The sequence below is a fragment of the Globicephala melas genome, chromosome 3 (assembly GCF_963455315.2).
Source record: "Globicephala melas chromosome 3, mGloMel1.2, whole genome shotgun sequence".
Taxonomy (NCBI): domain Eukaryota; kingdom Metazoa; phylum Chordata; class Mammalia; order Artiodactyla; family Delphinidae; genus Globicephala; species Globicephala melas.
Window position 1 is genome coordinate 153,374,081 of NC_083316.1, and position 16,250 is coordinate 153,390,330.

Genomic DNA, 16,250 nt, shown 5'->3' on the forward strand with positions numbered 1-16,250 from the left:
TGCTGTTTCCTAGCAGGATTACTCAACCAACCCGCTCCTTACTGTCGCTGAGCCTCAGTTTCCTCAAAGGTCCAATGTGTGCAATAAATGCCTACTCCTGCCAGGGCCTGCAGAGCCTTGTGAAGCTAGAGACGGATTACATTAGGAAAAATGCTCTAGAGAAGACGTAAAAAGCTTCGTTTTTTCTCTAACACAACTGAAGAGTATCTGTTTAGAATTTCAGGACTTTTTTTTTTTTAAGTAAAATAAAAAACACCAGATGGCTTCGAAGTACGCAAATGTTGGGCCAGTTCTCGTGACCTTCCTCGTGAGACCCAGCCCAAAGTACAGGGGGAAGGGGAGGGGGCAGCCGGTATCCAGGCGGGGGAACGCAGGCCTCTGTGACTCACGGCGGGGCCAGATTAGGGCTCCTGAGATTAGGCCGGCGGAGCGCAGGCCAGCTGCGCGGAGAAGTCAACCAGCGCCCCTCTGGGAGGAGGCGGCTTCCTGGGTTCCCCCAGCTTTGCTCAAAACTTGGGGAATCCCGGCCTCCGACTTCCGGCTCTGCAATAAATCCCAGGTTCGAGTTCTGACACCGCCTCGGCTGCCCAATTTTGGCAAAGTCCCTTTCCATCTCTGGGCCTACCTTGTGCTGCGTCTCTGGTGCCCTGAGAGGAGTCTGGCACACAGAGGGGTGCACACCCGGAACACGTGTTATTATGCCCGACATTGTACTCTGTGACTTACACAGACTGCCTTAAACAACATTACGACCCGGGAGGTAGGTTCCATTGTTATCCCTATTCTACAGACAGGAAGGCTGAAGCGCAGAGCGATTCAGTCCCCTGCCCAAGGTCCCACGTCTACTCACTGGTTGAGTCTGGGTCTGAACTCAGGAAGCGTGCTGCCCCCACCGGCCCGTTTCCAGAATCTAACGCCGGACGCCCACGTGCTACAGCCGGGACTTGCGCCTGGGAGCCGCCCCTAGCCCGCTGCCCAGACTCCTGGGGGCCAAGTGCCCGCCGTTGTCACGACAACCGGGGGCCAATGGGAAGCGGGCAGGCGGGAGGAGGCCACGCCTCGACCCCGCCCCTGGAGGAGGGCTATGAGCTATAAGGGCCAGAGGCCGAGCGGCGGGAGCTAGAGTCCAGGAGCGCGAGGTGCGCACGGGGCTGTGCAGTGTCAGCTGAGAGTAGAGGCCCAGAGCTGGGAAGGGTGTGAGGAGCGGCCAAGATGTGTGGTGAGTGCAGCGCCCACCTGCGGCCCCCTCCGTGGCGGCCGCGGGTTCCGGCGCCCCGGCCTCTCAGAGCCTGGGCCCAAGAGCCGGGCCCTGGGGACTGGAGACGGCGCGAGATGGGGGCGTCGATTTGCCCTGGTCCCCGACAGAGGGACTTTCACGGGCTGGGCCTGCTTCCCCTTGCCCCGGCCGCCGAGTGGGTGTCCCAAGGAGGGGTGAAGGGGAGGGTGCTCAACCCCGTTCTCGAACCCACAGAGGGGAGGGAGTTGGTCCTGTCCTAGGCCTGGACCCTCGAAACACAGAGGTGTGTCCGCACCCCATGTCCAGTGAGGAAAGCGCCCCCAAGTCGCCCACAAGGCGGCCAGGCGCAAGCTAGCGCGCATCCCGGGCGCGGGGTGCCCAACGCGGCTCTTAGCCCATCGTGAACACCGATGAGAGGCGACCACACCTGCACCGTCCCCGTGGTGTCGAGAGCAGCCCCTCGTGCGCTCGGGAAGGGCCTGTGCGTCCTCTTCGCGTCCCAAAATGAACTTCTTGTCCCTAGAAGGGTTGATTCCGGATTGCCGCCTCTTCGCTGGAAAGAGCTCTCGGCGAGGCGCGGGGAAGAAGCAGCACCTACCGCCGAGCTTCGGGCGGAATCTGGGAGAGGGAGCCCTGGACTGGGAGCGGGGTCGGGCCCCGGCGTCTCGAATACCGCGGTGACTGGGCGCGGTCCCTCAAGGCTGCGGGACGGTGGGGAGGGCGGCCCGGCCTTGCGCGCACATCTGCAATTCCTTACTCTCCTTGCTGGACCGCCTCCGCTGGCTTGGGGAGAGGGCCGAGAACTTCTGCTGGGACAAAAGGTCACTGTGCATTTTTTTTTTTTTTTTCCTTGAGTGGGATTCAGTTTCCCATTACAGCCTCCTGTGGCTGGAGGACCTGGTGGAACTTTTGAAGCCATGAAAGGCCTCTGTCTGACCGTGCTCAGGGCTGCTGGGGTCGGGTGTGCCAGCAGTGAGCCGTGGGCCAAGGTCTGTACAGGCCTTGTTTCTGAGGCCAGGCGCTCCTGAAAAAGTGAAAAAGGACAGACTGACCAAGGAGCAGGCAGCTGACTTTTGGGGTGCAGCCTTCCCCAGGCCAAGCAGACATCAATTTAAATTCCTGAACCCTCAGCAAAAATGTCAGTACTCCTGAGTGTCATTGGTAATGTACATATAGGGCTGCCGGTAGGCATTCCTGGGGAGAGAGATAAGGCAAAGGTGGCAATTTTGCCAAGAAGCTTTGGGTTCCAAACTCCTTAGTGTGGCATTCAAGGCCCTTGGCCACCTGGTGGTCTTAGAGCCAGACTGGTGCACCAAGACTCTCCCACTGGGTCTGCCCCTCCAGCATGAGCAGCTTCCCTCCTTCCTCCTCTCAGATGCCCTCCGCCCCTACCACCACCCTAGCCATCCTGCTTCCTATGTATACCCACCTTTCTCTGTTGTCCTTCTGAGCCTGGGGGCGCTCAGACTCTCAATTCTGAGTTTGTTCCGCTTTCTTAAAGGGCTGCTGTGTTTTTGGCCCCTAGGGAAAGGATGAGCTTTGGTTTGTAACTACCTGTGTCCTCCCAACAGGGCTCCCTGCTGGCACACCCCACCCTCCAGTCCTCAGTGAAGTCTGGGAGTCTTGTGGAATTCCTGCATGGGAAAGTTATTTCCTTTTCAAGTAGCCAAGAGAAAGTCTCAGCTGGGTGCTAATGTGCCTTTAACATCTTTCTGACACTTGCTGGAGCACCCCTTGCACGGAGGAAGCTGTCCTGGGCTCAGAGCTCAGAGCAGCAGATGGCTAAAATTGAACCCATTGGTGTAGTTTGTTTGTGGGTTTTTTTTTTTTTTTTGGATTATGATCTGTGTATATATGGCAAGTGATACTAGTTTTCCTTTATGTTTGTTTTCTTTTGCAATGAATTTATTTAAGTTTTAAAAACTTTGGTCAGTTTTATAGAAAAATATTAAAGAAATGATTGTGCTTTTGGTACAAGGATAGTACAAAAATTGTGAAGGTGCTCCTGGAATAAACCACTTACCTCTTCACTTTACATTTGGGGAAATTGAGGCCCAGAGAGGTCTGTGCATACCTTTGTCTGAGCAGTTCTTTTAGGTCTTTTCTCTGGACTGGCTGTAGCCCTGCTGGGCTTGAAGCCACCTCAGAGCTCAGATCTCTGGGGCTGGTTCCGCAGTGGTCAGCAGGGGTTGAGCTAAAGGCCTTTCCTTATCAGTTCCTGATGACCGGGCTCACAGTGCCTCCTGCTCTCCCTTGTCTTTGCTGCTTCTCCCACAGGAAGCTGGACCCAGTTCTAGTTGATCCTCCACACACTAAGCAGATCACCCTCAAAGTTTTAATGAACTGAGAGTTTATCTGAAGCAACACATAGGTACTCATGGGTGGTTTTGTTGACATCTGGGAATTGCTGGCATTTTGCTGACTTTCTGCTGATGAAAATGTTACTATATTCCCTCTCCCTCCCTACTTTCCCCACTCTAGAGAATAACTGCTCCTGGAGAGGCCCTGTTTTCCAGGCCCTGGGGCTCTGTGGGCATGGTCCTCCCCTCAGAGAAGGGGCAGGTAGTTGGAGGGGCAGTCCAGAGGCTGACCAGGGATAGAGTAACTCATGAGGTAAATGTTGCCATAGAGGGAAGACCTAGGGCACGAGCTGCAGCCTGGCAGCCCCATATCAAACCGGCAGCCAGACACCTTTCTGTTTGGTGCACAGAATTTAAACTTTTTTTTTTTAAAATTATTGTAGTTACCAAATAACACAATTGGGAGATTTCACATTAAATAGGTAGGATTTTGACTTCTCTTGAAAAAATCGAAGATGAGCAACTCTGAGTCCATGTTTCTGAATAGTTTACAGTGATCCCTGGGATGACAGGTGCAAGCTCCCCATTTCTCCCACCCTGACCCAGCTGCCCCACTCACTGATGGTACCTGATGGCCCCCATGCAGTCTGCGGTTGGGACCCCAGCACAGTGGAAGCAGAGACACTGACTTTCCCCAGAAGAGAGAGAGGGACCTGGGACAGTGTCACAGGCCTGATTTCAAGTATGAGCTCTACAGAGAGAAGAGGGTGATAGGTGTGCCAGGCTGAGGGCACAGCATATGGAAGGGCATGGCGGCATGTGTGCTTGGGGATGTGACAAAAAGGATTGCATGTCCCGTCTATGAATTCTTAAATCTTCCCTGTCCTTCATTACTACACTTAGTCATCTATGAGGCGGGAAAAAAAGACTTGAAGAAGAAAAAATTCTTAGTTTTTGCTAGAAGGTAAAGCCCTTGCCTTGAATTCATCATCTTTTGTATTAGCTCCTCTGACTGCTGTAACAAATTGCCACGAACTTGCTGATTTAAAACAACATAAATCTATTTTCTCACAGTTCTGAAGACTAGTTGTCCAACAATCAGTTTTACTGGGCCAAAATGGAGGTGCCAACAGGGCCCCACTTCCTCCAGAAGCTCTAGGGGAGAATCTGTTCCTTGACTCTTCCAGCTTCTGGTGGTTGCTGGCATTCTTTGGCTTGTGGCTACTCATTCCAGTCTCCTCTTCCATGGTAACATCACTTTCTCCTCTTCCATATTAAATCTCCTTCTGCTTCCCTTTTATAAGGACACTTGTGATTTCATTTAGGGCCCATCTGTATAATTTAGAATAATCTCCCATATCAAGATCCTTAACTTAATCACATCTATAAAGACGCTTTTCCATTTACAGATAGATTCTAGGAGTTAAGACCTAATATTTTTGAGGACGATTATTCATCCTGCTACAGTTGGGTTCTTGCTTTCAGATGCCTTCTGCAAGAATAGTCCAGTGTTGCCAATCCCAGATGGGTACAAGAATGTTGACCAGAGGGCTACCAGCATCTGCACCACACACACCCAACTCCTCTGGTCCCAGTCAGAAGGTGAATGTAGGCATCAGTTAAATACCCCTTCCTTCACTGGCATCATGCCACACACCCAGATGGACCAAATAGTGTTCATACTTTCTCTAAAAGTCAGTTCCCATGTCATATAAATATCTTGCATCTTGCTTTCCATGTGTGTACGTGATACCCTTCCCACTCATCTCTTCTCTGCAAGAAACAGGCATGGTTTTATTCCCCAGAATCAAGAGGGGCCAGGACACACACCCGCACCCACACACAGTGTGTTTACTGCACAGCAGTCTTTCAGGAGAACTTGTCAAATGCTTACGGGGACTCGCTTGCCTCTCGTCTTAGGTGAGGAAACAGCAATCCAGGGAGATTACTTGGCTCGGGAAAGCTCATCCTTTTGTCCCAAACTTCTTTTGGCTCTCAGAACCCTGTCATATTTGACACTCCCTTCCTCCTTATAACAGTTCAGTTCATGGATGGATGCCTCAGAAGAGACTGGACTGGAGTTGATGGGGCACAGACTCTGGGGTCAGGACGCCTAGCTTGTTGCCTCTCCAAGCCATAGGAGCCTTGAGAAACAGAGCCCCCTACACAGTAGTGTGCAGATAAATGTTTAACAACCGGCTCTTTGGTTTGCCAGTTTCTATGGTGTGAATACTCTCACCGTGGCTAATTTCAGGTCACCAGCATGAGGTCCTTGAGCATGGAGTTGGGAAGAGATGCACACAGTTGGCTCTTCGGAGCCAGTCTTAGCAGCTCTTTAACACCCCTGCCCCTACTTATGGGACTTTTATGGCACTCTCTGGAGGGCTGCAGAGAGGCCAGCTGGGCGGCCAGCCAGGCAGGGGCTCAGCATGGCCTCCACCCTCCTCCACATCCTCCTTCTCCCCCCGCCGCATCATCATGCCATTTCCCCATCAGTCTTATTCATCAGGGGTTTCCCGAGTTCTGAGAAACCTTCTGGACACTTTGTGATATAAGATTAGTAAATAGTGCTTTTAAATTGAGGAGTTATTTTTATATTTAGCAAAATTTGCTTATAAAGGAGTAGTAACTTGAGGTTACAAACACTCTTGGGAGAACGTTCTGAAGATTCATTAGGTGCAAAGCCAAGTAATTTAATCTAGTCATCTGCCTCTTTTTAATTTTCAAAGGAAATATTTCACTGGAAAAAAAAGTCTGGCTTTTTCATAGCTGAATTTGGCAGTTTGAACTTCTTTTTTTTTTCTTGAAAGTTTTTTTTAAGTACAATTAAGAGTATTTGTATGTTGCTTCCCCTTTGTTTTGGTGAAGCCCTAACGGGACAGGGACACCAGGAATTTTCTATTAAAAAGAAAAATGCCTTGCCCACATTTACTGCAGGAAGCAGAGTCCCCTGTTATCTCAGGGATTAGAGTGTTGTGGTAACTTGAACCTTTGGAGTCCCAAGGAGGCCTGAAACAGGGTAAGGCTGTCCCCAGAAGAGCCAACCCCCTCCTGACCCTGAGCCAGGCCTGGGGACTCCTCTGCCTTTGTGAGAGGACCCAGCTGAGCGATCTCCACCTTTACTCTTACTTCTGTGAGGAAGCAGCAGAAATTGTCCTTCCCACTTCATGAATAAAGTGGCCTTCCCCAGTCTGCACAAGGGAGGCCTGGACATCCAGAGAGGCCACAGCCTCCTTTTGCAGCCCTTGCTCCTGGCCCAGTGGCCTCCCTTTCCTCGGGGCCTCACCTGGAAGGGTATACTGCCCGCCTCCCCTGGCATACCACACACACACTCAGGAATTTTATGAGGCATAAATCCAACTGGCCATGTCTTCCAATTTGGGACTTAGAATATTACCTAATCTCTAGTAGACTCACGGACTAAGGAGGTCAACCTCTTCAATTCTGAGAAGCATTGGATGGTGGTGGAAAGAGTGACCTTGGTCTGGAGAGGGTCCCATCCTGGCTGGGTGGTGACATAGCTCCAGTGGAGTGAGCCTTACTCTGTATGAGGTACAGGTGGTATCTCTGCCTGGGACTGTTCACCCTCAGTCACAGTGAGGGCAATGTCTTTCATTGGGAAGCTGATTCTTGGAAAGATGGAGAAGTTTTCCAAAACGATAGCCACAGAATCATAATGTGGACCCTAGCCCACCCACTGTAAACTTAGACCTTCTTCCCTCATCCTCTAGGCCCCAAACAATCCCTCCCCCCATCCAATACCCCGAGCACCCCAGGGGTTGTAGAGAAGGTTCCAGGAGTTCAGTGATCCTAGTTCTGGCTGGGAATCCAGAAACATTGCCCCTCCATCTTGTCATTGTCATTATCTGTCACTTGAAGGTCGAAGCTCCCCTACCTGCATGGATGGACCTCTGTGGTGCATTTGGTCCTGAGTTCCTACATGATCTCTCAAGCCATATTTGGAGGGAACATTAGAATTCCCAGACCCCCCCAAGGTGGGCTGGGTTAAGGAGCCACAGTCCCTTCTTAAAGGGCTCGTGTCCATCCTGCATCACATCTACAGTCTCTTCTGGAGTCCCTCTGAATTTATCTGGATTTTTCTACCTTTGGAACCTTTTCTCACTCACTTTTCCCATCAGTTTTAAGAGTGGGACCCTGAAAAGCTGTTTCGAAGCTCTGGATGCTAGGATGGCAGTGTAGGCAAGGGGTATACACTGAGCTGCAGTGGTTGGGCCAAGGCAGCCTCTGCCCTAGGGCTGGGCATCTCTCCAACCAGCTTGGAGGTATTTCGCCATCCCTCTTGGTCAAGGGAAGTGTGTAGTGGGAGCCAGCCTTGCTGTGGTTGCCTCTGCCCTGTGAGGAGGGGCCTAGATGGGAAGAGAAAGGTGGAGTTAGAAGCAGGAATGTCCCGGGGAAGGAGTGACCTCCCAGGGGTCAGGGAAGGGTGTATCAACATGGCCTGGACCTCACCAGGGGAGCTCTGAGTGTGTCCATCAGAGGCCAGATGGGCATCTCCCCACGGGCCAGGCCCCCTCTGCAAGCTATTTCTCATCCCTTGGAGTAGGATTCTAAGACAGGTCTTATGCTAATTTGGGGGGCAGCAGTGATGAGCCCCCTGCAATCAGGTGGACCTGGTTGTGATTTACTCAACTCTTTGGACCTGGAGCCAGAGATGCCCTGTCTGTCCATGGGAACCACAGCCTGGATATAGGCATTGTGAGGATTAGACAAGATGAAGTTATGAAAGTATTGGCACATGGAAAGACTTCATGAGTGGTGATAGTGGTGGTTGTGATTTACTTTGCAATCCCACCCAGTGGAGTTCCGGGATCCTTCCCCAGGACCTGGTTCATTTATCTAGAAGGCTCTCCACTCTATTCCTAGGGTCCTCACAGTGCATGATGGTTGGGGGTGGGTAATGCTGGGGCATATATGCCTTTGTGCTTGAGTGTCTTAGGGTTACCTTTAGAGCAGTGCCTCACTGCCCTGGTGAAAGGAGCTAACACTCAGGGACACCAGACTCAGCACTACCCACCTCTCTTGCCTTTCTGTCCCTCGTGCTTACACTTGGGGGTTCTCTCTGCTTGTCCGTGGTTGAGGGTGGCTGTCTCCAGCCCAGCTCAAAGGTCACCTTCTCTGATCAACGCCCCCCACCAAATCCATTCATTTATTCATGTATTCATTCATTCAAAAAGTAGTTACTGAGCACCTAAAATGTACCACGCTCTGTGCTGGGTTCTGGGAATATAGCAAGGAATAAGACAGATAAACAAGACACGTGTGGTCTCCATCCTCATGAAGGTTACAATCCAGTGGGGAGTCAGACAACAGACAAGAAGGGAAGTGCTATATAGGAAATAAACAGGGCCATGTAACTTTTTAAAAATCGGGATAGGAGAAGGCCTGTGGGTGAGCTGTCGGCCACCTTTGCAGAGAGCCGGTCCAGGAGCCTTCTGCCCCTTTCCCACCTCTCAGCTCTCAGCCTCTCTGCCTGCAAGTCTCCTGAGGGGTCGGGTGGTCCCTGTGCATCATGTCCTCTCATGACTTGCCTTGCAAGGCCCCCTGACTGGTCTATCTTGGCACTTCACAGCACGCAGCACAGTGATGAAGCCCCTGTGGGCCAGAGAAATGTTTATGGGATGATTTACATCTTAATCAATCTGTAACCAGATCACACATTTGCTTTAATCATCATTTCCCCAAGTAGAAAGCCAAAAATAAATACCAGTAAACTGGTACTGTTTTCCTTGTGGTTTTATTTAATGATAATTTCTCAAGGGCTTCCTCTGTGCTGTATACATACCTGCATTTGTGCTGCATGCTCCCCAGGAGGAGGAAGCTCTTTGCCTGCTCCATTTTCACAGATACAGACACTTACTATGCAGCAGGCACTGTTCCTCTTGCTTTACAAAGACTCCCATGAATTCTCACAACAACCCTAGGAAGTAGTGCTGCCATCACCACGCTCCACTGGGAGTTCAGTGACTTGCTCCAGGCCACGCAGAAGAAAGGAGTGGGCTGGGATTTGAAATGGATATTTGGCGAAGGTGGTAGGCCATAGCTGCCACCCTCTGTGCTTCTTGCTGTTACAGACTAGTAAGCAGGCGAGGGAGGAGGAACCCAGGCGGGGTGACCCTGACCCTGTCTTTTTACGCACTGGACCGTGTGCTCAGACTGCTTTCTGCCTTCTCATGGCTGTTGTCCCTCCAGGTGAGCAGAGCTGGGGAGCCACGGTGAAGTTGACTGGGCTAGCTGACAATCCTGTACCCACCACTCTCTAATTCATAGAGCGGTACATGGTAACATACTACATACAGGCACATGGCAAAATATCCTGACTGTACAAAAGGGACACATGCAGTGGGAGAGGAGTTTCTGCCTTCTGTCCAGCACGCTCGTCAGTGGCAACCACTGCTCCTTGGGTCTTCCAGGAACACGCTATGTGTCTCCCTGCCCCACCTTGGGTAATTTACAGATGTTCTGCAGGCCACTTTTTTCCCTTGACACATCTTGGAGATGTAGCCTGTTTTCCAAGAGAACACACAGCTTCACCTTGTTCTCTGTATAGGGCTGCCTGCATGTGGCCCTACAGTGGCCACGTGTGGCCGTGCCACCACTTACCTGGGCCCTGCCAGGCATCAGGCTGTCCCCAGTCTTCAGCTATCACAGACAGCGCTGAGCAACTATCCTAATGCATGCACAGTTGAATCTCTGCACAGATATCTGTTGGAGACATTCCTAGAAGTGCAGAAGCTTTGTGCAACAGATGTGTACATTTTAATTTGAGAGATTGCCAAATTGCCTTCCAAAGAGAGTGTACAAATTTAAACTCTCACTTGTTGTCAAACTGGTGGATCTTTACTGATTTCATAGGTAAAAAATGGATTCTCACTGCAGCTTTTATTGCAGATGAATGGGATTCCAGAAGGGAATTCTGATATGAATAGCAAACAAAATTCCTGGGAAAGCAGCTTTATTCTATTCCATTATTTTTTTAAATAATAAGAGCACAGTATAGGTGCTGCTTTATTCACTTTCATGTGGTGGTGTGCAGGGAGAATCCAGCCAAGAGAGAGGAGAGAGACAGTGCTTAAAAGAATTTACTGAAAAGAGGTTGGTATGCAAGAGATTTCATGTTAAAAATTAGATTTATGCCTTCTTGCACAAAGACCTTGAAAACCACTTCTTGGCAGCCCCTCTCACCACAGTAATCAACCAAACGGTGCTTGAGTGGCTGCCAAGCCTCCCAGCTGGGTGTGGACACAGCTGGTGGTCCTGATGGCAAGGACCCTTTAGCCGTTCCAGCCAGTTCCAGCCCACCAGGGGCTCTGGCAGCAGCACCTCCCACCAAGGGGGCTGTTCTGGGTCTCAGAGCCAGAGATGCATAAGTGCCTGACGTGAGTTCAGAAGTGAAGTTTGTGTATGGTGTTAGGGAGTGTTCTAATCTCATACTTTTACATGTACCAGTCCAGTTTTCCCAGCACCACTTATTGAAGAGGCTGTCCTTTCTCCACTGTACATTCCTGCCTCCTTTATCAAAGATAAGGTGACCATATGTGCGTGGGTTTATCTCTGGGCTTTCTATCCTGTTCCATTGATCTATATTTCTGTTTTTGTGCCAGTACCATACTATCTTGATTACTGTAGCTTTGTAGTATAGTCTGAAGTCAGGGAGCCTGATTCCTCCAGCTCCATTTTTCGTTCTCAAGGTTGCTTTGGCTATTCAGGGTCTTTTGTGTTTCCAACTATCAAACTCTTAGAGGAGAACATAGGCAGAACACTCTATGACATAAATCACAGCAAGATCCTTTTTGACCCACTTCCTAGAGAAATGGAAATAAAACAAAAATAAACAAATGGTACCTAATGAAACTTCAAAGCTTTTGCACAGCAAAGAAAACCATAAACAAGACCAAAAGACAACCCTCAGAATGGGAGAAAATATTTGCAAATGAAGCAACTGACAAAGGATTAATCGCCAAAATTTATAAGCAGCTCATGCAGCTCAATAACAAAAAAACAAACAACCCAATCCAAAAATGGGCAGAAGACCTAAATAGACATTTCTCCAAAGAAGATATACAGACTGCCAACAAACACATGAAAGAATGCTCAACATCATTAATCATCAGAGAAATGCAAATCAAAACTACAATGAGATATCATCTCACACCAGTCAGAATGGCCATCATCAAAAAATCTACAAACAATAAATGCTGGAGAGGGTGTGGAGAAAAGGGAACACTCTTGCACTGCTGGTGGGAATGTGAATAGGTACAGCCACTATGGAGAACAGTATGGAGGTTCCTTAAAGAACTACAAATAGAACTACCATATGACCCAGCAATCCCACTACTGGGCATATACCCTGAGAAAACCATAATTCAAAAAGAGTCATGTACCAAAATGTTCATTGTAGCTCTATTTACAATAGCCTGGAGATGGAAACAACCTAAGTGCCCATCATCGGATGAATGGATAAAAAAGATGTGGCACATATATACAATGGAATATTACTCAGCCATAAAAACAAACGAAATTGAGCTATTTGTAATGAGGTGGGTCGACCTAGAGTCTGTCATACAGAGTGAAGTAAGTCAGAAGGAGAAAGACAAATACCGTATGCTAACACATATATATGGAATTTAAGAAAAAAAAAGTGTCATGAAGAACCTAGGGGTAAGACAGGAATAAAGACACAGACCTACTAGAGAATGGACTTGAGGATATGGGGAGCGGGAAGGGTAAGCTGTGACAAAGCGAGAGAGTGGCATGGACATATATACCCTACCAAACGTAATGTAGATAGCTAGTGGGAAGCAGCTGCATAGCACAGGGAGATCAGCTCGGTGCTTTGTGACCGCCTGGAGGGGTAGGATAGGGAGGGTGGGAAGGAGGGAGACGCAAGAGATATGGGAACATATGTATATGTATAACTGATTCACTTTGTTATAAAGCAGAAACTAACACACCATTGTAAAGCAATTATACTCCAATAAAGATGTAAAAAATAAATAAATAAAAAATAAAAAAATAAACATAGAAGTGAAGTTTGGCCCAGAGAACGGGGAATTGCAGGGGAGAATCGGCAAACATACAGCGCTCTTGTAAAAGAATTTCGGATTTGAAAGAGTTGGTGTTTTTCCTTTCAAAACATTTAAAATAATTTATGCATATATTTGTTTGATGACCACCTCTCATTCTGACTATAAGGATCATGTATGTTTTATTTTCCTTGATATTTGTAAGACCTAACAGAGTGAATGCCATGTAGGAAAAAGGCTCTAGATATTTTCAAAAGAATGAATAAGAGGATGAATTCTTGCCAAACAAATAAAAAGAAGTTGAAGAACACAGTAGATTGTATATAAAACTGTGTATTATTTTTTTAAGGCATAAAGCCAACAAAGAAGACAAGGCCACTGAACAAAATAGAATAAAAAAATATATATCTTTTATTCCATGCTTATGGGAGAAAAATAGACAATAATTTGACTTTTGGAAATATACATTGTCTCCACCCAGCCCCCCCCACCAAAAGCAAAACAAGAGTTGGTGTATGGGCCTTTGTGTCATCTGCAATGCCTGTTAGCTCCCCTTTGTGAGGGTGCAGGTATAATTCTAGAATAATTCCCAAGGTGCCAGGAGAGTTTTGCAGTTTAAAAGACTACAAAAATGGTTTGTGAGTTGCTCCATCCTTCATATAGCCACCTCCCGTAGCTATGTGCTCTTTACATTGACTGGAATTTGACCATATCCCTCCAGGGAACTTCCTGATTTTTTTGCAGAAAAATTAATGTTATAGAAAGTTTTACCTAAGCATAGATTATGGTGATGGCTACACAACTCTGTGAATATACTCAAAAACCATTGCATTGTACACTTTAAATGGGATAATATTATGGTATGTGACTTGTATCCCAATGAAGCTGTTAAAAAATTTACATTAAAAAGTAGCTGTCTTTTTTTTTATATATATGTAAGGTGACAAAAATACATCCTCTGACCAGAAGTGTTTAGGTTTGAAGCGTAGGGTAAATTGTGAGCTCTTGAAGCACAGATGCTAAGCTGGGGAAGCGCTTCTCACCTGACCTAGAAGACAAAAATAGCTGACTGCCAAAATTATCCTTGGCCATTTTTAAAAGAAAACATCTGTAACTGCTCAGAAACCACAGTGTGCGTGTTTTTAAATATAAACCCTGCCCCTTAATACTTGTGTGCAAATATATCCTGTGTACAGTAGCATACAGTACCTAAGAATGCAAAATATAATTTTTAGCACTGTATAATCTCATCGCCTATTTTTTGACTGTGTCTAGATTAATTTTAGCAAGTTAAATTTCTATGATGTGACCCTACTTACTGCTTAGGAGTATAATATTTGCTTTAATCATTTAATTTAAATCATTTAGATTAATCATTCATTCAAAAATACTATATTGACTTGAATATAACCTAGAGTCATTACAGATATTACAGAGATATGACATGTGGTTTGCTGTATAATCATGATCATCCCTTAGTTATCTGCAGGCAGGTTGCCCTCTCCAAGGTTTATATCTGGCAAATATTTTTCCCAGTTTTATTGAGATATAATTGATGTATAACATTGTATAAATTTAAGATATACAACATAATGATTTGTATATGTATATATGTATTGGTATATGTTACATATGTATGTGTATATGTATATACATATTGCAAAATGATTACCCCAATAAGATTAGTTAACATTCATCACCTCACGTAGTTAAAAGTTTTTCACTGTGATGAGAACTTTTAAGATCTACTCTCTTAGCAACTTTCAAATATACAATAGAATATTAACTATAGCCACCATGCTGTACATTACATCACCAGAATTTATCTTATAACTGGAAGTTTGTACCTTTTGACCACCTTCACCTAATTCGCTCACCTCTCATCCCCCATCTCTGGCAACCACCAATCTGATTTCTTTATCTATGAGTTAGTTTTTTGGTTAGATTCTATATAAAAGTGAGATCATACAGTATTTGTCTTTCTCTGTCTGACTTATTTCACTTAGCGTATTGCCCTCAAGATTCGTCCATGTTGTCACAAACATCAGGATTTCCTCCTTTTTTATGGCTGGATGATATTCCATTAATATTACATATATAGGGCTTCCCTGGTGGCTCAGTGGTTAAGAATCTGCCTGCCAATGCAGGGCACATGGGTTTGAGCCCTGGTCCAGGAAGATCCCACATGCCGTGGAGCAACTAAGCCCATGTGCCACAACTACTGAGCCTGCGCTCCAGAGCCCACGTGCTACAACTACTGAAGCCCGTGCGCCTAGAGCCTGTGCTCCACAACAAGAGAAGCCACTGCAATGAGAAGCCCGCAACCAAGAGTAGCCCGCACTCGCTACAACTAGAGAAAGCCCACACACATCAACAAAGACCCAACGCAGCCAAAAATAAATAAATAAAATTAATTAATTAATAAAAATAATACTACATATATATTCCATGGCTACTTTATCCATTCATCCATCAGTGGACACTTAAGTTGTTTCCATGTCTTGGCTATTGTAAATAATGCTGCAATGAACATGGGAGTGCAGGTACAGGTATCTGGAAATTTTAAAATTTTGCTGACCTTTCTGTCATACCAGAAAAATGTTGAGAAAATTTAAAAATAATAAAATTTAAAAATTAAAATTGAGAAAATAAACCTTCTTTTAACCCTATTCATCCCCAAGGCAGTGCTGCCCAGAGGTTAGTATCATTTAAGTCCTAAAATCAGGTCTCTTTGGTTCCACTCCTGACTCTGGCCCAGTTCCAGAAGGTAAGGGGAGGGTAATGGCAGGTCCAACCTCTAAGACTGCTTCAAGCTTTGATTGATACCTGTGTAGCAGTGCTTAGCCCAGTGCCTGGCATATAGTGAGTTCTCAATAAGATGAGTTCCTTTTCACGATCCATATTGTTGCTTCCCTGCTTAATACAGATTCATGGTCATTCTATCCACATACATTTATTGAACAAGGACCATGTGCCAAGACGCCTGTGACCTTGTCAGGGGATGTAGATGTCTCAGGATGTAAGAGCAGGTGAACACTTCTGGCCAGGGCCTGGACAAGCCTGCCCTGGGAGGTGGGGTTGGAGCTGAACTTTGAGAAGGGAGGTTTTCCTGTGTAGGGCAAAAGGACAGAGGGGTAATGGGATGGGACACTCACAGAGCAGGATAGAGACAGACCAAGGGTCTGTAGTCTCAAGCAGGGAAGTGGAGGAGTTTGGAAAGAACCAACATGATGACTGTTTCTTCCTATTTGGGAAAATATTATTTTAATATATGAATGCAGAAAATAAAGCCAAACAAAATCTTCTAGGCTGGTGGGCCTCCCTTGAAGATAAGGATTCTCTATGAGGCCAAGAGATGATTTTATGCTTGCTGTCGTAAAGGTAGTGCTTATTGATGGTAATACTCCAAGCAGTAGGGCCAAGTGGAAAGTGGAGCAAAGGCCCCAGCCCCTGTTCCTACCTGTCATAGGAGGCTGGGGTGACCTCCTTTTGACTCTTCTCAGGTGTGTTCTGTGCAAACCAAGGAGTACACATAGTGGGGACTTCCAGATGGCCCTAGGTGGTTGCTTTGTTTTGCTGATCTTTTCTGTTATAAATGTTGCCACAATGAAAGGCGTCTTCTTCGAGTATGTCCATAGGAGAAATTCTCCACAGTGGAATGGCAAGGCC

At 47.0% G+C, this 16,250-nt stretch overlaps 1 protein-coding gene across 1 annotated transcript in view; it reads left to right on the forward strand.

Moving 5' to 3' along the window:
- Window positions 1-1,082: 1,082 nt before the first annotated feature.
- The window catches only part of GFPT2 (glutamine-fructose-6-phosphate transaminase 2), a 45,518-nt gene continuing 30,350 nt past the window's right edge, over window positions 1,083-16,250 (forward strand). The window contains exon 1 of the mRNA XM_030844745.2: window positions 1,083-1,219. Within this exon, the coding sequence (XP_030700605.1) occupies window positions 1,213-1,219 (7 nt within the window). The 5' untranslated portion in view covers window positions 1,083-1,212. The remainder of the gene's footprint in view (window positions 1,220-16,250) is intronic.